General features: G+C 40.2%; 1 protein-coding gene across 7 annotated transcripts; it reads left to right on the forward strand.

Annotated features, from left to right (window-relative positions):
* Positions 1-25630, forward strand: DAZAP1 (DAZ associated protein 1). 7 transcript variants are annotated; one of them, XM_072111919.1, is made up of 13 exons: positions 1-185; positions 5773-5813; positions 7082-7248; positions 9085-9150; positions 10809-10922; positions 11057-11105; positions 14134-14216; positions 16301-16454; positions 17968-17997; positions 18088-18231; positions 18329-18505; positions 18819-18880; positions 24645-24783. In XM_072111919.1, the coding sequence occupies exons 1-12, from the start codon at positions 157-159 to the stop codon at positions 18854-18856; spliced, it is 1092 nt and encodes a 363-aa protein (XP_071968020.1). In that variant the 5' UTR covers positions 1-156; the 3' UTR covers positions 18857-18880; positions 24645-24783. The 7 variants fall into 7 exon arrangements, with proteins under 7 accessions (XP_071968020.1, XP_071968029.1, XP_071967994.1 ...); XM_072111928.1 differs by having other exon boundaries at positions 4-185; positions 18100-18231; XM_072111893.1 differs by lacking the exon at positions 18819-18880 and having other exon boundaries at positions 4-185; positions 24645-25630.
* Positions 25631-27220: the final 1590 nt, after the last annotated feature.

The following is a 27220-nucleotide window of genomic DNA, read 5'->3' on the forward strand; positions in this document are numbered from 1 at the left end:
GACCTTGCCTCTAGTGGCGATCATCTATCGAAAGTAATGTGTGCGTAATGACGCTGACGCCGCCCCCTGCCTGGAAACCCCGTAGCCTCGCGCTGTGTTACCGTTGGTCGGAGGTGTACAGAGAAGCGGCGGAGGCTCCAGATCTGCCGCAGAGAAATGAACAACCAGGGCGGGGATGAGATTGGGTGAGTGGCCGCGGCGGGTGACGGTTACCGTGTGCGTCTTGTGAGAGGGTCTGGTGGGAGGGAAGGGTAGTGAGGTGACCCTGGGAGGGTGAGTGACTGTGAGGCCTGGGCGTGTGGGGAGCATAGTACCCGGAACGTGCACGTATAGTGCGGCTTGGCGGGCTGCCGTGGTCCTGAAGCACATGTGTTCGGCTAGAGCCCCCCGCAGCCTGGCATTGCTGTGGGCATGCACTGGTGGCACCCTCCTGGATCCAGATGGGTTTCGTCGCCTTGCTGGGAGCTTTGGGCTAAGAACCGGTCTGACGGGTTGATCCTTTGTTTGGTAATTGCTATGTGCAGCACCTGTTCATTACTGTGACTTGCTGGAGGTGCAGGATGTGCACATATGATGCCCATGTGGCCCCATGGGGCTGTGCACAAGGTTGTCTCCGGGGTGTGCTCTATTTCCAGCTCTCTGCTTTGTACTCTGCCATCTTCTTCCCTTCACATGCTCTTGATGGCATCTAAATGTACTTAGCAGTGGACCCTTGTAACGGTTGCTGCTTCTGTGGTTGATGGGTGTGCATATAAACGTTTAAAGGGTTTCATATCCGCACCTTACCATCCTCTGGCAAGATCTTGCACATGTGTGTTAGATCTTGCTGTCTGTCGGCCCTTTTGCTCTTGTGGGCCTGCCATGGCTTTATCCAGGTCTATGGAGTCCAGGAGGTGCAGATGTGGGCATATTTGAAGTGCTGTGGAAGAGGAGCCCAGAGGGGCTCTGGTAAAGCACTCTGAAGCAATTAAAGGAAATCTACCATTAAAATCCAGCATGATAACCCTGGGAAACCTAATTTAAATTTCTTTTGTTATCCTTGGCTTCCTTCCTTCTAAAATCAACTTTTATAATTATGCTAATGGGGCTGCTACACTGTCTCCCTGTCCTCTGTTCCCTCACTACTTCCCCTTCCCTCTGCCTGCTGCAATCCTACACAATGGGAGGAGGAAGTGCTTCTGTACAGTGTAGCCTGTGACACTACGCACAGAGGGGGACATTACCAGAGCCCTTCTGGCTCATTAGCACAATTTTAAAAGGTGATTTTAGAGGCAGGGAGGATAACAAATATATAATAAGAATATTACTACAGTCACTGTGCCTGGATCTATGAGTAGGTGTCTGGTGTTTATCATGCTTGATTTTGACGGCAGATTTTCGTTAAGGCTCAATAGAATATTTAAAAGTAGAAAACTGTTCCGCAATATTGATTTAAAGCCTATGCATGGGTTGTGCTGAGGAAGAGCTACGCATTATCTTGGCTTGGGGGTTCTAAAAAGTGATTACCGTATATAATCGAGTATAACCTAATTTTAACACAAACTGGGAAAACCTATTAAATTGAGTATAAGCAAAGGGTGGGAAATACATTGCGGACAAAATAACAATAAACCTGCGCTGACTGTGACTACTGATGCAAACAATGATATATGAAGTGAGGGATGTATTGGCTGGATGGGTAACTGACCTGATTAAAAACAGTCTTCAATTGAGGAGGTGGTGATGATCAGGAAGTTTCTCCGCAGTGTGAATAGTCCCACAAGGATAGTAGGTATCCAATGTAGTAGATGGCTTTTTCTGTGAGCCAAGTTTGAAGTCAGTCCAAGAGCAGAGCGATTCAGTGTGGGAGCCCCGGCCGGTGGCTCGTCCACACGATGAGTCGGATGTCAATAGTGACGTCACTCTAAGTTACAGTGGGACATAGGTGAACACGCACCGAACGCGTTTTCAAGAGCTACGGCTCTCTTCCTCGGGGTAGCTCTTGTCTTCTATTGTGTTGTACACTTGTATGAGCTCTGGCGGCTCATATTATACCAGCAGTGACACCTATACCATTTATTCATATAGACCGCCGACCTTTGTGCCAACGTCTCCCCTCTGGGAAATACATTGGTCATAGCCCCCACTGTAACACTGTACTCGACTTTCAAACCAGACGTCCTCTTCTTGCTTCGGTTGCGCCCGTAACTCTTCTGGGCCTTAAGCCACTTGCCGAGATCATTTTTTGTGTGGCGCATCGGAGCATCCAAAGCAAGAAGACGACCTGTAGGGGGCGTCGGAAATGTCAATACAGTGTTTATTTTTCAAATACACTCAAGTATAAGCAGAGTTAGGGTTTTTTTTTCAGCAAAATTTTTGTGCTGGAAAACTCTTATACTCCAGTTTATACGGTATATATTTCTTTTAACCTGTTTTAGAAGTGAAAATAGGAAGTAAACAAAAAAAAAAGTTGAACCTATCCTCCACACTTCCCTCCCTTTGTGTTGTGGTCAAATAGCTATGGCAGAAACAAACGGTTTTTGACACTGCAGTACTTTAGACATCTGTGACCCGCTTTGTATCAATTTATATAGATTTGTATCAAATGCTTTTTACCCTTAAATTTCTATTCCATTAACAACAAGCAAATTTTGCTAATTTGGAGGGAGTCTGAGTGCAATGGTCCCTATAGATCGTGACAATTGGTTTCCAGAGGTCACCCGCTAGACTACGGCTACATGCACACAAATGTTATTTAAAGACATGTGCTAGCCGCATTGTGCACTGCTAGAACATTAACTTATTCACTTTATATGGCCTCTTGCACAAGGCTGTCGATTGCACGTCCCCTGTGCATGATCAGACCAGCTGGGTCACAGACAGTCCTATTCATACCTGTATTGTAGCCTGAGCAGTATTTGACACCCAGGACTGTTGCTTGCATCACATATAATTGCAAGTGCTATGTACATGTGAACTATTAGAAGTCTAAGTATGAAATATCCTTTAGTATTGTTATGTTACTAGTGTAATTGTTTATCCATGCAAAAAAATTGCCCCAAAGTACACATAAATTAGAAGAATCCTTTGTCTTTCTGTCCCAAAAACTCTCAATTTCAAAATACAGCCAAAAGCTTTGTTCTAGAGAGCCCAAGATAAGGACATCTGAAGTGATGCTCACCTCTGGAACAAAGTCAGTCTCATCTCATTTGCGTGTTACTTGGAGTGTAACTCCTGCATTCATTGTTAGTTAAAGGGGTATTCTCATTTCAGCAAATTAATGTTATTGCTTGCATGATGAAAAACTATACACTTTTCCAATGTATTTTCTGTATTGATTCCTCGCAGTTTTCTAGATCTCCGCTTGCTGTCCTGCTATAGAAAGTTTCTATGTTTACTTCCAGTGGACAGAAATCTGACCATGGTCATACCAGTGCACGACTTGTTATATCATGGAGAGTAAACAGAGCTGTGTGTTATAACGAGCAGTGCACCTGTGTGACCATTTCTATCCACTGGAAGGAAACATAGAAGCTTTCAATAGACGGACAGCTAGTGGAGATCTAGAAAACCATGAGGAATTGATAATTGTATAGCTTTTAATTATTCAAACAATAAAATTTTTTGCTGAAATGTGAATACCCCTGTAAAGGGAAGTTGGTGATGGTTTCCCTTTAAGTCTTGTTGACATGCTGGCAGCAATAGTGTACCATACAGGTTCTGCAGAAATTACTAATTGTACGCTTGATTGTATGAAGAGTAAGATGGTATTTTACATAAACTGTACACGCCCACAGTTCTAAAATCCACATGTACTAGACTTTGACAATAGTTGGCCCTTCAAATGTAGTAATGGGACCCCTCCTTTTTCAAAACAATATGCATAATTGACCCCCGACTGATGTTAGCTGGAAAGTCTGTTAGTTACGTCAAATATCTTCTGTCAGATATTCAAGCTACACAACCCAGCGCTGTTTCATTGGGTTTCTGCACTCAGCCCTGTTATCGCCTGCTTGTGAAAGATAATGTGTGCCATATCTATAAGGACAAGGAGGCGCTGTCCTGCAATGTAAAGATGAATGCTACATTTCACTGGCATGGAATGAGTTCTTTTCCATGTGTCTTCTAAATGCGCAATGGACCTATCTTGCTGAAAGTGACATTGCAGCCTCTTGCAGTGTGTGTGAATGATACACCAGAAATCACACACAACTAGAGATGAGCAAATTGTAGGTTCAGAGTCTCCTATTTGCTAGCTCCGCCTAACCTGGACATGTTGCTTGATTAGCTGAAGAATCCAGCAGCTTTACACCCCTAACAACTAGGCATGGATGTGATTGGCCAAGTGGACACATGTTACCTGATCACAGGTAGCTGCTAGGGGCATAGAGCTGTCTGGCTGCTCTGCAACATAAACAGGTTAGGCGAAGCTGCCGAACCTAAAGTTTGGTTTGCTCTACACCCCCCCACCTGACACCCTTCTTTAAGCAGTCTGTCAAAATCTGCGTTCATTTAACGCATGCGGTTTTTGACGGACTGGTTTAAAAAAAACCGGGCAAAAGACGTGTTCAAAACGCCACGTGTGACATCACCCTTATATCCACATAAATCCTCTTTATATTATATCCCCTGGCATCAGAGAAGGGGTGTCCTGCTCAGCCACACTACCAATATAGGTATATAGGACAAAGGTCACCAAAAAAATCAAAGATCATAGACTATGACACAATTAAAATATAATATCAATTTTTATTTTTAACACCAAATACAGCAATCAATAAAACTTAATTAATAAAGGTCCACAAAAACGCAACGAAATGTGGTGGTGGTCCTAAATTAACAAGTGCATATGTGTCTACCATAACATGTCCAAATGGACACAACCAAAGTATACAAATATAGATATATGTAGTCAAATTACCCACCCGGGTGTAACATCATACAAAGTTTAGGAGAGAAGATGGACCACCACCACCACAGCACCCCGACGTACGTTTCGCCGTCACTTCCTCAATCAGCCAGTCCCTCCCATCTACTCCTCCCTATGTTCCATGCCTCTTCTTGGCATATCCTGTGACCAGGGTGACTTCATCACAGGTCCTTTAGCCTCCTAACATTAGCAAACTGTAGACCATGAAAATAACTGATCAAATGAAATCACAGCAGCCTCCATGGAGGTACATTAATATTTTAATCATAGTTTTTAATGAAGTCTTTATTTTGGGTGAGTTAATTTGCATGACAAGTTCTCTTTAAAGCTGTAACTTAGAATATCACTGACATTGTGGTGAAAATGTTCCAGAGCTTTGAGAGGTTTCCTGGTCTAACAGGTCCTTGGCACAGAATGTTTCTTGCACAGAGCAGTCAGCTTTAGACTTCTTTACAGTTTCAGCAATGGAAAGTGGTAAACCAGGGCTTGAAGCCAGAAATGGCAGAGCAGGCACACTCTTCCCATTGTAGATTGTATGGGCCTCACTAATCGAGCATTTGCCTGACATTTTTCTCCCCCATACACATGCATGCTCAGTTTAAGGTAGTTGTGGGGAATCTTCATGTGATATGCCTGCACTTATGGCTTCTCTGTCTCCAGTCACTTCAAGCAGACAGGTTATACCCTTTGGTGTTTGGTACAATGTTCCACTTGCTTTAACCTCTTTGCTATAGGTGTCAAACGGGGACAGACAAAATTGAGTATGTATTCTGAGTCTCCCCTAATGTCTTTTTGGAGGAGGGTGCTAAAACATCTAGTGGTTTGTGCCTTTTGATATGACTAACATTCATGTTCTTTTACAGGAAACTTTTTGTTGGTGGCCTTGACTGGAGTACAACGCAGGGTAAGTAATGCAGGGTTTATACAATTGTGGAGTGCTGATATTTTATATCCTTATATTTTTACTAATCAGGTGGGAGAACTGACTTTTTAGATAGTGTCTAAGCATTATTTACTGAGCAATGAAAGAAAGCTGAATATGGGGCTTTGTGGGGTGGGTTATGTGCTATTGACTGCAATAAATAGGGATATACATGGGCTCTAAAAATCAAGGCTTACTGTATAATTTCCTCTCAAGCTTGTATGGCTTTATGCTCTACAGAAAGACAAATTTATGTGTGTTTGTGGAATCGATTTCCTTTCCTTTTCTTTCTTTTAATAATTTCCCTCAGACCCCAATTGTAGAATGTTTTTCATGGCTACCTGCTGGTGTCTGTACTGTGCAGTAGCGGTGATGCCACATTGACACTAGTCACTAACCTTAGCATTCTGTTTAGGTCAGTCAGTGGTTGCAGCCATTACAAGTTTTTGGTATACTGCTGGGTTTTGTTTTGTTTTTTTTGTTTTTTTTGTACATGTGAACACTGTAAAATACTGCCATTGTGTCACCTTGACCTGATCCTTTGTGTCATTTTTTTTTCTTTGCTCTTTCAAAGAGTGCACTGTCATTATTGTGCTTTTATATAGTCGTGCTTTTGTTCTGCTTGGGTAACTTGCTGTTTTTACACAGCAGTGTTTTAGTCAGTATTTTGCTTCTGTATTTGTGAGCCAAAACCAGGTGCTGGTCCTGTAGAAAAGTAGTATGTTGTAAAGATTTGTGAATAGGGTCTCTGATTCTTCCAAATACTGGCACATGCAGGTTGTTACAGCATGGTGACCATGCAAGTTACATGGACATTCTAATGGGCACATTGATAAATTAGCTATATGGCTCCCTTGTTCTTTGATCATTGAGTTTTTCCTCAAAAAAAGTTATGCCAATATCACTCGATAGGGCCTAACTTGCTGATCAGTAGGGGTCTGTGATGAACGCCGTACTTGGCAATCGTGGGCAATGTGGACATGTGCGTCCTGCTGCTCTGTTCATCTTGGGGATCAATGAGGGGTACATCGGACCCCTTGTTTTATTAATCTGTGGGGGTTCCCATCACTGAGATCCCCACCGATCAGCAAGTTATGCTGTGGATAGGGCACAATTTGTCTTGTCAATAAAACCAGCGGGGAAAAAAGGATCACCTTAACGTATAGCCAATTGTACATACAGTAAATCTATTAATGCTATATGAAGACCTGCATTGTAAATTTCACATCTGTTATATTTCCTTTATGCAGAAACCCTGCGCAGTTACTTCTCCCAGTATGGAGAAGTAGTGGACTGTGTGATAATGAAAGACAAGACAACCAATCAGTCAAGAGGATTTGGTTTTGTAAAATTTAAAGATCCAAACTGTGTTGGTACAGTCCTGGCCAGTAGACCCCACACGCTAGATGGCAGAAATGTAAGTTTACAGTTTCTTTCCAAAAGGAAGTGTATTTTTTATCCAGTACATTTTCCCCACCAATTCCAGTTTCACTGTGAATGCTGCTCTACACGCAGGGTTCTGCAGCTAAACGTGATAAGTTTGCAATAGATGTCTGACTTGTCACATAGATTTGTGGTAGACTTCCTTTAACATCTATCACAATCTGTCATGATAAACCAGGGACACTTAGATCCAGGCACAGTGACTGGGATATTCTTCTTATATTTGTAATTCATGGCCTCCTCTAAAATCAACTTATTTAATTATGCTAATGAGAACGAGCCTCTGGGTGTTTCCAGAGCCCCTCAGTGTTGTAACTTCACAGGCTGTTACAATAAGCACATTTCCCCTGCACATCCTGCTGATGCTAAAGGACACAGGCATGTTCTGCTTATTGTAACGGCCTGTGAATCTGTGGAACTAAAGGACTCTGGTAATACCCCCAGAGCCCTTCAGGCTCATAAGCATAATTTATATACAGGCAGTCCCCGGGTTACGTACAAGATAGGGTCCGGAGGTTTGTTCTTAAGTTGAATTTGTATGTAAGTCGAAACTGTATATTTTATAATTGTAGATCCAGACAAAAAAAAATTGGGCCCCAGTGACAATTGGATATTAAACATTTTTTGCTGTAGTGGGACCAAAGATTATCAATAAAGCTTCATTACAGCCACCTTACAGCTGATTATTGCAGCCCGAGACTATAGTAAAGCAATTCAGAAATCCAGAGGTCAGAGGGGTCTGTCTGTCTAACTATGGGTTGTCTGTAAGTCAGGTGTCCTTAAGTAGGGGGCCGCCTGTATTTGTATATTATTATTTTTTTTTTTAGTTTAGAAGGAAGGAGGCCAACAGTTCCTGGTTTATAAGCAAGTGTCCCTGGTTATGAATTTTGAGGGTAGATTTACTTTGACCGTAGGGTCTGCCTTATTGAGACTGTATGTTGGAAAATGTTATTGGGTAGTAAATGCAAAAAGTTTAAAATAAATGTATCACCGCACAAATTTGACATGCATAGAAAAAAATGTCCTAATTAAAATACATGTGGCAGTCATTGGGATTCAAAAGTCCAGACAATTTTTCATAAGAGAATGGAAAATATATTCAATAAGTACAAACAATTTATCAGAAATATAGTAAAGGTGTCTCAGCACCAACACAACATAAAGTCCATTAGTCTGCAGTCTCAGTATATCCACAAAAGCATAAAGTATAATCTACCCTCGATTGTATGACAGCAAAAATTAATGCACAATATATTTACCAATCTGAGCGTAGCAGTACAGTACCAATCATGGAATCCAGTCCAGTTATAGTACTTAATTTTTAAATTAATTAAATTCAATATGGACCCTTAAAGGAAGTCTTTTCAGTTTTTTTTTTGTATCATGTCTGAAAGCAGGAACTGTGACCTTATTAGCAAAATGGCCCCTTTGCTGTTTATGGAGCGGGGAGGAGTGCGGAGCACTCACCCACCTTCAGCCCCCCACACTGTGTACTACACCCGGGTTCCGGCCGTGTGCATGTAGCCTAATTGTGTGAGACTTCAGTCCACAACTTGACTCAATGCATGCCCGAGGCCAATAATGAATTGCATGGTTAATAAATAATGGTTCTGCTGTCCATAAAAGTATTCAGCAGTGGGTTTCTTTTAAACCTTTGTATGTATATTCCTTTTATGGACTTTATTCGTCAGCTAGGAAATAAAGCTAGAATAATGTAATTTGGTTTTCTTGTATAATTTGTCTAGTTTTATATATTGTGCTCATGTACTGGTTTTGTGTTTGCCTTTTCACTGGGCTGTTCTGTTTTTAGATTGATCCAAAGCCATGCACACCCCGAGGAATGCAACCTGAAAGGACTAGGCCCAGAGAAGGATGGGTAAGGCGATGAGATGAGAACCATTGTATAATTAAATCCTAAGAAAGTGAAATGCATGACTCTAGGCTCTGACAATGTAACCAAAAACTAAACATCTCTCCAAAACAAGGGGAAAATTTGCAATTTTCTTGTTTACTAAAGAAGAAAAAGGATTTGTGTTCAATTATAAAGATTAATTTGCAGGAATATATACTACAAGAATTAGGTCCACCTAATTATACCAGGATTCTGCAGGAATTAAGTGCTTGGCGAACCCTCATTTCTTATATGAGTATTTTTTAAGGGCAGAGTACTTTCATAATGAATTGTTTCTGTCAGATTATCTGATCAGCTTCAATGAGGAGGTGAGTTCTAGGCTGGCCCTGGAGTGGTGCCTTATTGGGTCTATCTGGACACTTGATTCTGTACCACATAAAAGGTTACATAAAATGAGATTTCTGGGTATAGGTAAAAATGTGTAATTCCTTAAACCATGTCCCTTAGTGATGAGGGTCATAATAAATAACACATTCTCAGATTGGGTTACAGTGGGCTGCTATAAGGGTAATTAATGGGTACCGTGTAATTATTTAAAATTTTACTCCCCTGTTGACGCACACTGTAATGAAGAATTAAAATGCTACTGGCCCTTTAATCACTCTTGTGATTTTTGTCCGTGTGGAAGGGACACGGGACAGAAGATGTCCATATCACATGTCCTGCACCTGTTAGGACAGGTCATGTGATCATCACTATGTTTGGCTGTAGTCTGTTGGTTGCAGTGCATGCAGCATGGCCAGTGTTGAGACTTACCACAGTAATGATGTGTAACTGCCATCACTGCACATTATCTCACTGAGATAACAGAGAAGGACAGTCTGTTACACCATCAATGCAAGCAGATCATAACAGGGAGGAGCTGTTACTGAGAACTAAAGGATCCATGGGACTTGTAGTTTTTAGTGACGGGCATCTTTGTGATATCTCCCATAACATGTTATAGCCCATAACATTTTGTGAATCATAAAATCAAAACTATTTAAGCTCCATTTTGTGACTAAAGACATTGAGTTTTGTTATATTCATTTATTTATAGCATTATGGGTTTTTGTATCGGACCTTCATATTCCCGGAATACCGGCATAAATGGATTTATACTGACTGCCATATTTGTCTGTAAAGAAAATAGCTTGGCAACATAAAAAGCCTCAAATTTCAGTTTAAAGTACAGCTTTAAGAACAGCTGTACCATGAAAATGTGTGACTGTTATCATACATTCACTACTGTGCTGCATTCATTTATCCTTACATATACAGCTGTGCAGCTGTATATAGATCCAAGCATAGAATACAAATTGTGTTTCAGGCAAGATTAGTCAGAAATGTGCATTCTCCTAATAATATAGCTATGGAGGTTGTGATGCTATTATTACAATCTAACATGGACCGCTCATCGTCCCTATGCTGTCCACTTAACTTCTTTTCAAAAGTATTTGCATCCTCTGCCCATTCCTGCTTCTCCTTTTTTAATATTCCCTCTTACATCTGCAGTTTTATGTTTTCTTGTGCCTAAGAAGAGCGATTTAATTAAATGTTTTTGGTCATCACCTTCTTTTCAGGGATCTGTAGTTATTCTGCACATGTGGCTATGAATTAAAATGTTTTTTTTTTTTCTGTAGCAACAGAAGAGCCCTAGAACTGAAAGCAATAAATCTAACAAGATCTTTGTGGGTGGAATCCCACATAACTGTGGAGAAGCTGAACTGAGGGATTACTTCAAGCGTTTTGGAGTGGTAAGTGGGGTGCAATTCATCTGGTCAATGATCTGTCTCTTTATATTTAAATCAAGCTCCATTTGGGAGCTGCATTGCATGCTTTTAAGAAATGGTCTATATATTCTAGAAATAAAGGGTTGTTTTGGTTTCAGGTGACTGAAGTAGTGATGATATACGATGCAGAGAAGCAGAGGCCAAGAGGTAAATAAAAGCTGATCCATCTTATTTTCCAATCTCTTTCACACTTCTCATTTAGATGGCAAACAGTTTTCCAAGTGACCGAGCTTCACACATTACCTGTCTTCACTTCCCAGGGGTTTAGTGCTTGCTCCATACCGCATTGAAGTTGTTTTAGTGTTGTTTGCAAACTGACAGCTTTTGTAAATTGAGCTAGAATATCCCCAAATTTTCCCCCTTCACCACCAAAGGAATATCAATCGGCAGCCCACTTTACTGTGCTGCATGTTGGGTCGTTTGCAAGCTGTGACGTTTGTGTCTGACATGTTTCACTTTACATGAACTGTATTGTTTCAATCTACCATCCTTACTTTTTCTTTGTTACACATGAAACAATGCCAATGCGCCAATCAGAATTCTGGGTGTTCTGTATTGTGTGCCAAGGGCATTGAGTCCTGTTGTCCAATTCAGTGTTCCTCTCCAGAGCCCAGGTCACGTGCTTGTGCTGGCCACAGAACATCCATTGCTTGCCTCATACATACTGTCAAAATTGTTTGCCATCTGAGTGTCCTCTTGTTCATCTCACCATTAAGACATAATATATATATATATATATGTAGTGTGACTCTGCATTTTAAGCTAAGATATATTTTAGTGTTTCCATTCCTTTCCATTTTAAGTTACAGTAAAGTATTGTTAAGTTGTTTGTTTTGTTGTTTGACTGTGATTAATGTTCTCTCTAGCTTTCTTTTCTCTAGGTGTTTAAGCTCTTTCACTCAGGTACAGGCCAGTTTAGTTAGAAAAGCTCTGGGTGCTCTGTTTGGGGTGTAAATGAAGTGTTTCAGAAACCCACTGATCTGAAAATTACCTGTCCTATAGATAGTCCCACAAATAATTCTGCTTTTGTTAATGTACTGTGTACTAGAATTTGATGTAACGCAAGTATCAACTTAACCCAATAGTGTCAAGTACATTGACACTACAAATCTTATTGGTAGTTTTAGGTCTCAAGTGTAAAATGGGGTTCAGCTCTTGCTTAACCCCTTAATTCATTGCAACGTTCATGTACGCTCTAAATAAATAATTCTTTATTTAAATAGCGCCTACAGATTACGCAGCGCTGCATAAAACATACCAAATTGGTCCCTGTCCCCATGGGGCTCACAATCTAAACAACCTACCATTATGTTTTGGCGTGGGGAGGAAACCGGAGTACCCGGCGGAAACCCACGCAAGCATGGAGAGAACATAAGAACTCTTTGCAGATGCTCTAATGCGATAAGGATGTGTGAAGAGGGCTCACTGGCTCATGTTCTTCATACATGGTAAGTGTTGGCTGACACCAGCGATCGTCACTCCCATTAAATCATCAGGGAGCAATGATCCGTTCCCATGGCAGCTTGGAGTCTGTATTTGACTCCAGAACCTGTTATTGGGAAGAATCTATAACAGTGTGCTGTTGTATTGCAGTATATGGTAGGAATGATCAGAACCCCAAGGGTTAAAGTACCCTTGGGGGTCTAAAAAGTATCAATTAAAAAAAAAAACTTAATACCAAACTCCACCCTTTCCCTAGAACTGATATAATAATAAACAAATCATAAACATGTTTGGTATCACTGCGTCTCAAAAGTCCCGATTTATCAACCTAAGAAAAGTTTTTCCTGGCAGTGAACCCTGTAAAGGAAAATGGCACCCAAATGCGCCACTTTCACTGTTTTGTAACACTTAAATTTACTAAAATGTGCTCAAAAGCTCATACAGCCCCCAAAATTGGACCATTGTAAACATTGTGTCCTGCAAAAAAAATACATCCTAGGCAGCTCTGTACACTAGAGTATGAAAAAGTTATTAGCATCAGAATAGGGCAAAATGAAGAAAACTATTTTGGTACAAAAAATAAAATTTAAATAAAACAACATTTTTTAAAAATCTATTAAAACAAAATAAAACTTCTAGAAATGTGTTATCCACGTGATCGTACCATCCCAAGGACAGGTGCTATTTTGAGCTTCGAAAGCTGTAAAGAAAAAACATTTTCTTGTGGACACAACTTTATTTTTCCATTTACAAAGAATTACAAAATGCAATGAAATTTTGTCCACAAGAAAGTGGCGCAAGTGTGTTATTTTTTTTTTTTCTACAGCTTTTGAAGCGCGCTCAAAATGACGCCTCTATTTTATTCCTTGGGATGGTAAGATCACGGGGATACCAAATTAAAAAACATTTTATTCTGTTTTAATGGATTTTTAAAGACGTGTGAAAAATGAAAATGCAAAAAACAAAAATGGCTTGCTCCTTAAGGGGTTAAACGTTAAGCATAAATCTCCTCCATATGCAGGGTCAGACCATGGTTATAGTGAAGTGTCATTTGTATTTATAGCAAGTGTTGAATGGACCACTGATGGTTGTCTACTTGCTCATCTGCTGATGCTTCATTTACACTCCTTTCGCAGTAATTTGGGAAACCTTTAATACTTCTACATTACAGTGTTTCTTTGCTCTTGCTGCTGGCAGCAGGAATTATCCTGCTAGTTCTCAGCTTGGCCTGTATCTTTGTGTATTCATATAGCTTTCTCTCCAGTTTAGACTCTGGGCTTTTCCAACCGTGTTGGAAAAGCTTTGGTAGTCCTTAGCTGTTATAGATATTGTATCTCTGTTTAACGCTTTAGAAAAATATATGGCTGCTGTCAGCACTAGCTGCAAAGCAAAATGCCACCGAGAAGGAAGCAGCAGGATTGCAAGAAACGGCAGTGCACATTCTTTTCTCCTAAGCCACCAGTGTCAAAGTAGTGATGATGTGGATGTATTGCATAAAAAAACCCTTCAATGAACTGATAATGTTTCCTTTTACCAGATAAATGTCCGTTATGTAGGTAGAATAATTGACTTCTCCATCTGGTCTGCACGCCAGGTGGCAGTCTTGGTGCTGCTGCAGTTTCTGAAGCCTGATCCTGCTGCTGAGGTCTTGGTTTTGCTCCTAATACTGTTCATCATCCTGTTTTGTGTCACAACACCCTGCTACCTTGATTCACTCTTCGTCGTTGGCTAGGTTTTGGATTTATAACTTTCGAGGACGAACAATCAGTGGACCAGGCTGTCAACATGCATTTTCACGACATCATGGGCAAAAAAGTGTGTAGTTGTAGTTTTATTTTACCTTAAGACTAAGCCAAGTCTTGGGAAGCAGTCAATGTCCTTTGTGAATTTTTGATTTGTTGTAGTGGGGGGGGGGGGGGGGGTAGCTCTTTAAGTTGGAATTTGTCTTATACTGGGGAGTAAAAAGGATCATTTGTTAAATTCAGTGACTAATCTATTTTCTTGCTATGTCACTGGGCCCTGAAGGACATCTCTGCTGCCTAAGGTTTGGTTTGATGCCACTCCTTCTGATATCATGGGTGCTTCAAATTTATATGGGGGTGGGAATTGAACAAGGGTTTCATTATAATAATTTGCCTTTAGAAACTGAGATGTTATGAAGGACTGGTTGCTGTTACTGTTTCATTACTGGGTCACTTACTGTGAATCTTTGGTACAAAAGCCATGTTCTCAGTAGATAACCATCCTGCAGTAAAGTGATCTGTTCATACTGTGTTGTCATGTCTTGGAGGATTTCTAGTCCCATCACTAATATTAGAGGTTGCCGACAATTTTGCAGGTGCGTACGCAGAAGAGATCATTTTAGTTATTTTTCTAGAAAAGTCAGTATAGGGGAAAGGTCTTTATATCATAATGTTGACCATGTACACATACTGGGTATTGCTACCATATTCCCATATTCTTCTTGATTCTCATTAAATGGCAAAAATTACATGCGTTCACAGGCACACTATTATGACGGGGGCAATTCTTAATACAAAATTTCACAAAGTTTGGGTGTCACTAAAAGTGGGTCTCTGAAAAGTTACTGGTAATGAATGGCGGAGAAGAGAACATGCCTGAGCCTCATACCATATTATGTTCTCTGTCCATGAGATAGACAGTCTAAACAGCAGAGGCCAGTCAATTACAATTTCAGGAATGAGGTTCTACATAGTTTTCTAGTACAAGGGAATATCTTCTAGATGAAAGTAGTGCAGTCTTTTATGATGGTGTCCCTTATACAGTAAAGGGGGAGATTTATCATAACACAGGCTCCCTGAGATGGTTCTATGTCTGTCCTTTGGAGCTCCGCTGCCCTTCCGATTCATTACAGTGGCTTTGGCCCTTAATAAATGTTCTTATGCTCTATATGTGTCTGGGATTTTTCTTCCAAAAAATGCACCAAAAGTCACAGCACATACACCAACAAGGGGCTAGAGTGACTTTGCAACCTTTTTTGCTACTTTTTCAAAGAAGGCGCAATTCATGAATGTGGCGTTGCACTAGCAATTGTTCTGTTTACGCCAGTATAGTGAAGTGGCGAGAATAGTCCTGTGCGACTTTTGCGCAATGAAAGGTTGCAAAAACCCTCTATGCGACTTTTATATGCCAAATAAAGCCCAGCAAAACCAATGATATATCTCCCCAAAGGAGTATCTAGCCAGGTAGAGTCTGAACAGTAGATCTTGATATTATTTCACTGTGCTTGAGATGAGAACCTACCAAGGAAACACAAGCTCCAAAACCATGTGGGTGAAGACCAGGCTAGTGTGATGTATTTTAACAACACAGTATGAAGAATATGCTTCTTATTGACCAACTGTCCATTTTGTATTACTTGCATGTTTTGTTTACTTTTTTGTTAGATATAGTGTAAGATTCTCTTACCACATCCATTCCCTCTGACATTATTTGCAAGTTAATTAAATTGAGATTCTTAAAGCGTTAGCCTGGGGAAGGTAAGTCTTTATCTTCCATTAGCTATTTTTGAAGCAGCCAATCAGCAGCCTCCCTAGCAGCGTCCCAGCCCCACAAGATTGTCTGTCTGATGTGAGGGGACCCCAGACTATTTACATGAAGCATACCACTCCAAAAACGGCCCAGCAGTCCGGATGGGAGCCTTGCTTTCTTGCCTTTTTTAGAGTTATATTAAGAATCCCTAATTTTCCAGTTAAGAAATATATATATGCTTTATACTGTACATGTCAAGCTTTTCAGAGACCCGTATAGAGTCCTTAATAATTAAAGTTAAGTATTAGAATGCTAAGCTTACTTCTAAGTATTATTTTGGGTGTAGAGGGTGGGGAGTGGGCAGTGACCACTGAGTTATTTTCTAACCACTTTCTGTCTTTGTTTAGGTGGAGGTGAAACGTGCCGAGCCTCGTGATAGTAAGAGCCAGAATTCTGGACCTGCAGGATCTAACCAGTGGGGAAGTAGAGGAATGCAGAGCACCGCAAATGGATGGACTGGACAGCCTCCTGCCGCTTGGCCACAAAGCTACAGCCCACAAGGTGAGGCAAACAATAGCTTGTGTGACATGAAACTCCAAAGCATACATTTAATGCACTGCATTCATTTTTAAATTCTTGAAGGGGTTGTCTCATAGAGAGACTTAATTGTTTTGTCATTGGGGGGCAGTGCATTCTTCTCTATGAGGCTGCCGGGAGGGTGATTTGTGCTGCCACTTCCATGCCTGCAAATCATTTAGGGGCAGACTAAGAACAACTTAGTCCCCCTATTCCCCAACAACCCTGTTGCATTGTGTACATACAGCATTGCACTTGTATTACTTTCCAGACATTTCCTGTTTTGCTTCAGATCAATGTTCTGCTGGTGCACTATAGGTGTATCTGCCAGCACTCTTGCTTTACACGATAACATACATCTTGTAGAATAAACTGACAGACGCAACCACACCATAAAGAGAAAAGTGACATTTTGCTTAAATTAATAAATTACTTGGGAATGCATAAGAAATCCATTTTAAGGATTGCAGTTAATATCTGATTAGCCGAGTGTGCTGCTAGAGATACTCCTCTCCATACCAGGCTGTGGTGCAGCTGAGGATGTTAAGAAAAGAATTTGTAATAGAAGGCAATGAAATATTGTCATATTTGGGTTTTTTGGGGCATCCATAGGGCATAATAGTTACAGGCTAAAATAGTCTTCTTCTATGGTCAGTGGAATAGGTAAAAGGTGTGCAAATATTGAGCCCTATGTAGACTGGAAAAGGGTGGGCTAAATCATTTATGGACAAATTTGGTGTTTTCTTCTGAGTGTCTCTTAACAAGCCCGGCACCTGACCAGCACCTTCTAGATTGCAGCCTAAACTTATTTGCTTGAAGTCCAGGACCAAGTGTTGTAAATTGACTGTATTTGTTAGTTGTTCTAAGTTAATTGCCACTTTAATTATATATCATGCTACCTAGAGTGTTAGTGTGTGCATGTCTCTTACATGCAGGTTGTTGGGATGCATGTGTAGACATACTATGAATGATGGATAGATATGAATCCACATAGTTGGTAGACTTGTCACTGACACTAACCACTACATTTCTGTCAAGTTTGTTTGGCCACATTACCAGGAATACTTTTTTTGACAAATGTGGTCTATGTTCACTGTAGACAGCATATGATTCTTTTGGATAAATCTAGATGCCATTGTATTAGCACTGACATAGTCTTATACTACTAAGCAAATAAGTTGCAATAGTATGACTATGCCAATTCAAATACAATCACATCTACATTTATCCATCATGCCCTGCTCTGTAATACCCAATTATTTGAGCTCAGTATCTTGTGATGCCCTAAGCCCACTTCTAATATGCATATATTGACTTTTAATGTGGTTGTCCAGACATATTATGATTAGAAAGAAAAATAAATTCCTAGAAAACAGTAGCAGGTCGTTAAAGTGGGATTAAACCCCCTGGTGATGTTTTACTGAAGTTATAATTCAGATGGATTACAGCATCCAAAGAGTCATTTGGGCTAATGTGTTCATAAACTATTTTTCCTCAGGTATGTGGATGCCAGCTGGCCAGACAATTGGTAAGTAACTGGCCATATTTCTTTGTAGCTACTGATCACTCAGGGGCAGTTCACTTCAATCTCTCCTACTTTTTGGTCTTCCTAATGCAGTCTTCTCCACAGGCGGGTATGGGCCTCCTGCAGGCCGGGGTGCTGCTGCTCCACCACCTCCTTTCCCCTTCCTAGTGTCAGCACCACAAGGAGGATTTCCTGCGCAAGGCTTCCCACCAGGATATGCAACACCACCTCCATTTGGTAAGATCTAACTCTGTTCAGACCCATTTTACTCAAGCTCTTCTAATAGAACTAATCCCTAGCTGTCCCTCTATATATTTTTGATGTATTATTGCAGGCTATGGCTATGGCCCACCCCCTCCCCCTCCTGATCAGTTCGTCCCATCAGGAGTTCCACCAGCAGCTGGTACTCCCGGAGCAGCGCCACTGGCGTTCCCTCCACCACCAGGGCAGTCAGCTCAGGATCTCAGTAAACCCCCTGGTGGTCAGCAAGACTTTGCTTTTAGCCAGTTTGGTAAGTGGTGTCCTTGTGCAAGTTTGTCCCTCTGTATGTCATTTGAGGGTGGCTGGGTGGGTTTCAGAGTCTCTTGAAATATATCCCACTGACTTGCCAACTGGAGTGTTCATTGTCTCTACAAAGTGTAGTTATCTCCTTGCATCTTCTTTTGAACCCCAACACTCCCATGTCCCATCCAGTGGACCCCTTCATGTCTGCCCCTGCCATGCACAAAAAGCCTATTGCCTGGCTGGGTGGTATGTCAGGTTGGGGTAGTAGTGCATGCCTTAACCCTCCCACTTAAAAAGCCTGAAGAAATCACTCTTTCCAGGAAATGCCTGCTTTGTGAAATTGTCCGAGTGGATTTGAGCTCACTATGAAGGACATAAAAAGGTAAGAAATGGTAGGTAGAGTCAGATCCTCCATCTCAATTTTGGAGGCCTGTTGGACACACATGCATGGAACAAATACCCTACCCAGTAGTGGAGCAGTTATGGTCCCATTTCCTTTGTAATTGCAATAGTTTTGAACATCTACAATGATGTCCCTTCTCACTTTTTTATTTTGGTATGACATTTTTTAGTTAATAGTGACATTTTCCCATTTTTTTAAAGTTTAGGTTCAGTTTTAAAATCTAGATATAGCTTGTTAATCTATAATCCACATATATTATGCACCTTGTTTGACTCCTCCTCATAGTTCATGTTAACCATGGCATGTGGACTGCCCACTATAGGCTTATATAATAGAAATGCATTTTATACTGAACCTACACCTTATAGTATCACCACCGCCACCTCAATACTAAAGAGCTACTCCGCCTTGGAGTGCAGAGGAAGGATGCATCAGCCCTGTATGATGTGTTCAGGTAATTCACTTCCCTTACGTGGCAGTATGAATGCGACTCTGCAAATGCATCATGGTCTGAACCATAAGCATATTTATGGGCATTGTGTTTATCTCCATCCTGGATCTCCATAATCCATTGAATGTGAATACTAATTGCATCAATATATAAATTGAATGTTATTCAGTTATAACTGGCAGCTTTTGAAGAAAGCATATGGAGGGGTCGCATTGCAGGCCATTGTTGGTGGAGATGTGATGGTTCTCTGTTGGCTCCTGCGGGGCTACTGCTTGTAGCTGAGCACACTTGTGTGTCTGTTTTCAGACCTCTGATAGAAATGTGCTGAGAGAACCACCCCTCAAGTTGGATACTGTCCCATGTGCTCCTAGGGACATTAGCACAGTTAAAATGTTTTTTTAGAAAATGTAAAACATTACACATGAACAACTAAGCTGGTTATTTTTATTATCTACTATTTTATATGTCTCAATAAATGAATAAAAATGTATAGTGTATAAATATCAAGCATAATAAGTTGTAAGGGCACATGAATGGTCTTTATATACCCCTATATATCTGCAGTCCCATATGGAATTGCACAAATGTTGCATATGTAGTCACATGCAATGTTACAGATGCATTCTGCCCTGGATGATCTCCATTGTATGGCAATATAAGAGAAATATGGAATGATTTGCATTCAATAGCGCAAAGCTGCAGTTGTGAATAAACAGAATTAATTTATGTAAATGCATAAAAACAATACCCTAAGATGAATGCTTTAGACAAAAGATGTTGCACCTTTGCTCTGCATTTTACTATAAAGCTTCTTACTAAAAGGTGCAGCTTCATATATTAATATTGTATTTTTCTTTTGATGTAGTATGCTGTATTTGTATATACACCTACTAGTCTTACTATGCTAGTTATTTTGAACACTGTATCGGAAACTGTAGAAACTTGATTTAAAGCCTATACGCTCCAGGCACTGACTGTGGTAATCTTCTATTTGTTATCCATGGCCTCCTTCCTATATTAAATCAACTTTTATAATTATGCTAATGAGCTTAACAGGCTGTTACACTGCCTAACCTTTTCGGTAGCTCCTGAGCTTGTTTGTATAATTTTAAAAGTTTATTTTAGAAGAAAAAGTAGATAACAAATATAAAAAGATTACCACAGTCAGTGCCTGTATCTTTGTGTAAGAGTCCATGGTTTATCAAGCTGGATTTTCATGTTAGATTTCCTTTAACCCCTTCATTTCCTTTAACCCCGATATTTGACGTAGTACTGCATGGCAGTAGATGCATTCCCACATTTTGCAGTACTATTACGTCATGCTTCTGGCATCGGGTGGCAGCTGTATGTTACAGCTGGCACCCATCTCTAGCACCTGCGATCGCAGTTTCCGATCGCACGTTAAAAATAAGCCCACACTAGCTCGCTCAAGCAAAAAATATTAAAGTTATGTCTTCGGAAAGATGGCAATACGAAAATAAACGAGATTTTCTGTGTTAGTTTTTCTTAAGTAAAATTGTAAAAATATATTTTAAAAAACGGTATACATGAGATATCATCGTAATCGTAGTGATCTATAGAACAAAGATAACATGTTATTTCTATGATACGGTGTACGGCCCAAAAAAAGATCAAAGAAAGGAAACCAAAATTTACATACATTTGATTTAATAAAATCTTATCAATGAGGTAATGACCCACTAAAATGAAGTATGTGTAAAGTGCATCTAATGTCGCAGAAAATAAACCCTTTTATGTCCAAAAAAATAAAGATTGTCTAGCAAATAAAAAGAGACAATGCATAATCTGCTCTGAATGGCGCAGCTTCCCTTCAAAGCCCTGCGTGTGCCCATACAGCAGTTTACCACCACATATGGGGGATTGTTATACTCGGGAGAGATTGGGTATCAAACTTTGTGGAGTGTTTTGGTAATTTATCCACTGAGTATTTGTACATTAAAAAAAAAAAAAAAAACACATCAATTTTGCCAAATTTCAAAATTGCATCCAATTTTGTTTTATCCCCTGTAAAGCAATTAAAGGGTTAACAAACTTCAAGAAAGTTGTTTTACTTATGTTAGGGGTGTAGTTTCTATAATGGGGTAATTTATGGGGTTTTACTTTTATTTAGATCTCTTAAAGTGACTTGAAACCTGAGCAGGTCCCTCAATAGCAGGATTTTGTGTTTTTTTGTTTTTTTTTTTTGTTTTTTTTTTTTTTAATGAAAATGTGAGAAATCGCACCTAAAGTTCAAAGCCCCATAACATCCTACAAAAATGAGAGAATGCATAAAAAAACCATGGAGACATAAAGTAGACATTCGGTTAATGTTAGTTATTAAGTTTTTCTGCTGTTATGACTATGTATGGAAAATCCAAATCCAAACAGTAAAAATGGTGACTACATTCAAAAACATTTCTTATAAATCAAATGATTTTATTAATTAATTAATTTCTTCACAAAAAGATAATCATAAACATACAAGAAAGGGTAGTTATACGGTGGGAACATTTAGTTAAAAACAGTGCACAGCCACATAGTAGAAAGGCAGAATACCGAGGAAAAGGAAACTCAGTATGAGATCCATGATATAGTCACTTAGACCAAAGAGCAATAGAATACAAGCCTCAGCTTTAGAGGAAGCAGTCTCAGTGAATACTAAAGGTCATTACCATACCGGGATAAGCGGTGTGCACTGTGCAGCCCCGACATGTGTTTCGGCAACTTGGCTTTCTCCCCTTGTATACTGTGTGGGAAGGTGCTGGAAATTTCTGGGGATGGAGCTTTTAAACACTGGTAAATGTACAGTACATCTTGTCTGTAGTACATTTCTGTATAAGTTCATATTCATATATGGTGCGCCTTATAGGCCGAAAAATACGGTAGTCACCATTTATACTGTTTTGAATTTGATATTATTGGGGCACATAAATTAGCTGCCCTTATCCTCAGCTCCCCTACCAGTTTGATATGTGTAGAAATATTAGAACCTTTTCAATTTCAAAAATCGAGACTTTTTACATATTTTCACCAAATATCTGTGGTTTTTTCATAGAAGCAAAATATACAAACAAAATTTTTCAACTAACATGAAGTATTGATAAGTTGTGTCTGCCCACAGAGTTCTTACCTTTGGTGTTCTCAAGGCACAAATTAACAAGTGATTTACTACATTTATAAAGTGAAAACTGTTAGATCCGTATCCACCATTTCAGGTTTCCAAACAATCTTTGATTTTAAAAACCAAAAATGTTTTTATCTTTATGCAAATTATGTTATTTGTGGAATAGGAGAATACCCTCACCTGCTGGGGCACTTATTTTAATACTTTCTATAAGTGATAGATTAACAGTGATTGGCAGAGAAGAAAGCTGGGAAGGAGGGAAGACCAGATGTGTCATGCAGCAGAAAATTCACTAATTTAAAAATTGAACCTTCTGTCAATTTCTGTGCAGAAAAAAAAATCAGCAGCATTTTCTTATAGGAAATCTACCCCCAAAAAAATCCATAAAAAGGGGGCACTTACACATAGATCCGGGCATGATGGCTGTGTAATCCTTATATTTGGGCTGCTCCTTCAAAATGTAAGCACAAAGGGGCTCTGATTACAATCCCATAGCCTTTCTGGGCTTGGGACTTTAGAAAGAAGGAGTTCATAGATAACTAAGAAGATTGATTGCTTGATTTTGATGGTATATTTTTTTTCAAGAGGTAAATGCCTCTGTATTATGCAGTGGACTTTCCACTCATGGTTTATCCTTTAGGTTCCACTCCTGGTATTGGCTAACAAAACACTGATGTAAAATTCTGGGTAGAAGACTGTAAAAGTGACCTCCTAATCTTGTTAAGTCCCCAATTGGCTTAGTAATTACTGGTTGCCAGACACAATGTATGGTATGGGGACAACACACAACCTATGGGAACAAGGGTGTAATTCATACCGGTAACTGGATGTCTACAAACAGATGACCACATTCTGTATGTGGAGTGTGTATATAAAGGCTACACTTGGCCCACTCTCAAACTTCCTCCCTTATGTGCACTGGGGTACTTAACTTCATGCAGAGGGAAATATTCACTGCTTTCCTCTCATTTTTCACATTGTAATCTAGCACTTAACGCCAAGCAAGCAAAAAAAGACATTGGGGCAGATTTATCAAGTGTCTGAAAGTCAGAATATTTCTAGTTGTCCATGGCAACACAAACTTACGAATAGGATCAGACTTAGAGGGGAGGCCTAAGTGAAAGACTGCATATCATGTCCTCGTTGCTATTTTAGCTAAACCCCTCTATTCATATCACCGCACCTAGATAGTGCCACTACAAACACTAATGGAAACCAAAAATTACCCTCCAAACAAGAAGGGACACTAATACAAATAATTCTGGATAAAAAACTGTAAATGACCTTTATTGATAATACAGGGTATAATACAATTTAAAAAAAGAACAGAGAAAAACCATGAAGACAAATCATGTGGCCTCACCGTGGAGGATATCCACAAAATACAACAAAGTGTAGGGTGGTTGGACACAAAAAGACCAAAAAGGGCGGTCACACTCCGGGCAAAGTGGAGCTGATGAGTATCTGTATAGGGTATGAATAACTGGTGGCCAAAAGGACAGTGCCTTACAAGGGCTGTCCCATGTCTATGCTCATATGCAGGACGGACAGGTAGCCTCGAGGCTCTAGGTATGTTATGCCAGGGGACTTAACAGTAGGGCTACCAGTTCTTACCTATTGGGTGTAGTATGCTCCACCGCCCGGGAAGACCGCCTCCCCGACGCACGTTTCGGCTCTAGCTGAGCCTTCGTCTGGGGGTGGCGTCTTCCCGGTCATTGACCTCCACGGTGAGGCCACATGACTTGTCTTCATGGTTTTTCTCTGTTCTTTTTTTAAATTGTATTATACCCTGTATTATCAATAAAGGTCATTTACAGTTTTTTATCCAGAATTATTTGTATTAGTGTCCCTTCTTGTCCATGGCAACCAATCACAGCTCAGCTTTCATTTTACCAGTGCTCATGAATATTTTAAAGGGGAGCTGTGATTGGTTGCCATGGGCAACTAGAAATATTCGGACTTTCAGACAGCTTGATAAATCTGCCCCATTGTGTGACCTTTCATTTGGTTCTGTTTTCTTGATTTGAGTTTTAGGTTTGTGCTAAAAATTAAACTCCTGTTTCATTAAAGTGGTGTATGTTTCTAATAATAGCAAAAATTCCAGTCATGCTAAAGAGCAATTTCTAGCGGTTCTCTGTAACCTAATCCTGTTCTTTTTTTCTTTGTAGGATATGGACAGGACATGAGCGGGTTTGGACAGAGTTTCTCGGACCTCAGCCAACAGCCCCCATCTTATACGACAGGACCCACTGCACCAGCATCGGCAGGCCCGGCCGCTGGGGGAAGTGGCGTGGGAAGAGGGCAGAATCACAATGTGCAATTCCACCCTTACAGACGTTAACATCAGGGAAGTGTATGCATAGAGGAGACTAGAGGATACATCCACCTCTGAACTTGTGACAATCACCTGGTGAAGACACATCCTGCTAGAGACTTTTGGAGGTTGTATGTTTGAAGGAAAAGCTGTGGGTGTTTGGACTAAATTTTGACATCTTTTTTTGACCCATCAGCACAAATAAAGCCAATGAGTCACTGGTTCCAAACAGGGTTTTGAAAACATCTGCAGCTTTAACAGAACTCTTCAGGTTTATTGGTTCATTTTTGTTTTCCTTTTTCTGGGGGGAAATATTTTTTTTCTGAGCCTTTGTTTTACCATGAATTGTAAACTTTTATGTTTAAAGATATAAAGTATATACATTTAAAGATTGTGAATTTTTTAAAAGAAAATTTTCTACTATGTATGCAGGTTTATTTTTTAATTTAATTGCAGGGTTTCCGGTGACACTGGAGTTCAGACAAATTTTAACTCCTTGCTTCTGAATATATTTTCCTTAATTTTATTTTGGGGGTTGTGGGTTGTTGAGTGCAATAAGTCAGCATCTCCGAGTTACCCATTGAGTTCCTACTGAGTGTAGTTCTTAATTTTGTTACTTGACATGAGGCAGAGTGCAGGAAACAGCCACCTGCTCCAAAGTCACCAATGTAGAGACTTGATTTATGCCCCGTGCCTGTCACGTCCTTTTTGCTGATATTCCGGGGTACTGGAGCCATCTCTTGATGTAAATTCCTCAGGCTGAAGGTTTGCAGTGCATTTTGCACTAACTGGTGAATACCTCCTGGTTTGAATAAAGAAAAAAATCCTTTTGGATTACAACTTGTGGCGTCTTTCTTTTGAATTGGTTTTCAAGTGGGGGCAGGTTAAATAGATGCAAGGTAAAACATATCAAAATATACGTTCTAGATTATTATATAACATAATCGCACATCTTAATGTAATATCTTTAGTGTGCGCTCTTTCTCTTTAACCACAGCTCGACTGTACTGGTTATATTTCATGGATAAAATAACCAGCATTCTTTTTATATAATAATCTTTATTATGCATTGACTTCCTATTTCTACTTGGGTCAAACTCAATACTGTACTGATCTTTTCAGTATGGTGCTTTTTTTTTTTGCCACATGAAAGAAACGAATCTTTACTACAAGTCAAGTAACAGGTGAAACATGTACATGTATACAATAATAATGAAATGGCAATTCCGCACAAGGGCAACAGCTCTAATACCCCCTTCTCAACATAGACCTATAACTATCCTGGACGAGTGGGATAGAAAGAGCATAATGTAAAGGAAAAATAGAAAAAAAAAAATCTAGGGCCTGCCCATCTAGAAATACTTTCAGGCAACATCACCTAAAAGAATACAAATGGGGTACCTAACCATAGAATAAAGAAAATCCAGGTACCAAAATAACTAAAAAGAGAAGGGCCGGGAGCACCTCCCTAAGCCTATGAACATAAAGAAGGTATCTAGGGAAAAGCACCAGGAGCCTCTCACCTTCTAGACAACCGCAATGTTTTTAAACTATATTCTAATATGGCAGGGTCTGATTAACTAGATTCTATCCCTGGGAAATAGTAGGAAAAGAGGCAGCCATCCTAATATAGCGATGGTCTTACGAGCCAGAAGTAGTACTTCATTTTAAAAGATATCTTCATGTTCCTGGTTAATGCCCAATGGACACGAGGCTGGAGTAGCAGGAACCGGTTTATTCAGGATATCAGATGTAAGAGAAAAACTACTTCTCTCCAGAATACAGTTATGTAGTCACATACCCATATGAGATGGATGAATTCTGCACTGTCATGCTGAAACCTATATATAAAAATTGGGTAATCTGTCTTTGAAATAACCTGACAGGAATTGTATAGCATTGATGAAACATGAATAACTGAACAAACTTGTTTATGGATACCAAGGTATGAGACTCCCGAGTCCCCTTCCCCAGTCTTCATCAGACAACAAAGGTATGAGGGATTCCTAACAAACCCTTACTGGTCAGGGAGAGCTCCCCATCACTTGAGAGGTCACCAAAGGTGCAATGTGAAGAGTAAAATGATTACTCTTCTACCTGCGCTTCCTGCAGCCGGGTCCTTGTGGCTCCCGTGCTCTCTATGACCCAGGTGCCGTCACCATTGTTTAGACAACCGCACCTGGGTCATAGAGAGCACAGGAGCAACAAGGACCCGGCTGCAGGTAGGCGCACGTGTTGTGGCTACCTATCTCTGGAGGGGGGGGGGGGGGGGCAACATGTGCTATGGCATCATTCAGTAAGTGTGTTAGGCTACCCTTGTCAAATACCGCTTGATACGTGATCAACAAGTGGAGGGAGTGAGATGCTATATACTGTAAATAGGCCTCTAGAGGAAGGTCATCAGGACTCGAGGCCTTGCCCTCAGAGATA

The sequence above is a fragment of the Engystomops pustulosus genome, chromosome 1 (genome assembly GCF_040894005.1).
Source record: "Engystomops pustulosus chromosome 1, aEngPut4.maternal, whole genome shotgun sequence".
Classification (NCBI taxonomy): domain Eukaryota; kingdom Metazoa; phylum Chordata; class Amphibia; order Anura; family Leptodactylidae; genus Engystomops; species Engystomops pustulosus.

Excerpts from the sequence above, each read along its gene's own strand:
- DAZAP1 (XM_072111893.1), top strand. The coding sequence starts at position 157 with ATGAACAACCAGGGCGGGGATGAGATTGG. Across the intron at positions 11,106-14,133 it reads AGAGAAGCAGAGGCCAAGAG|GTTTTGGATTTATAACTTTC; the intron begins GTAAATAAAAGC and ends GTCGTTGGCTAG. Across the intron at positions 17,998-18,087 it reads GCCAGCTGGCCAGACAATTG|TCTTCTCCACAGGCGGGTAT; the intron begins GTAAGTAACTGG and ends TTCCTAATGCAG.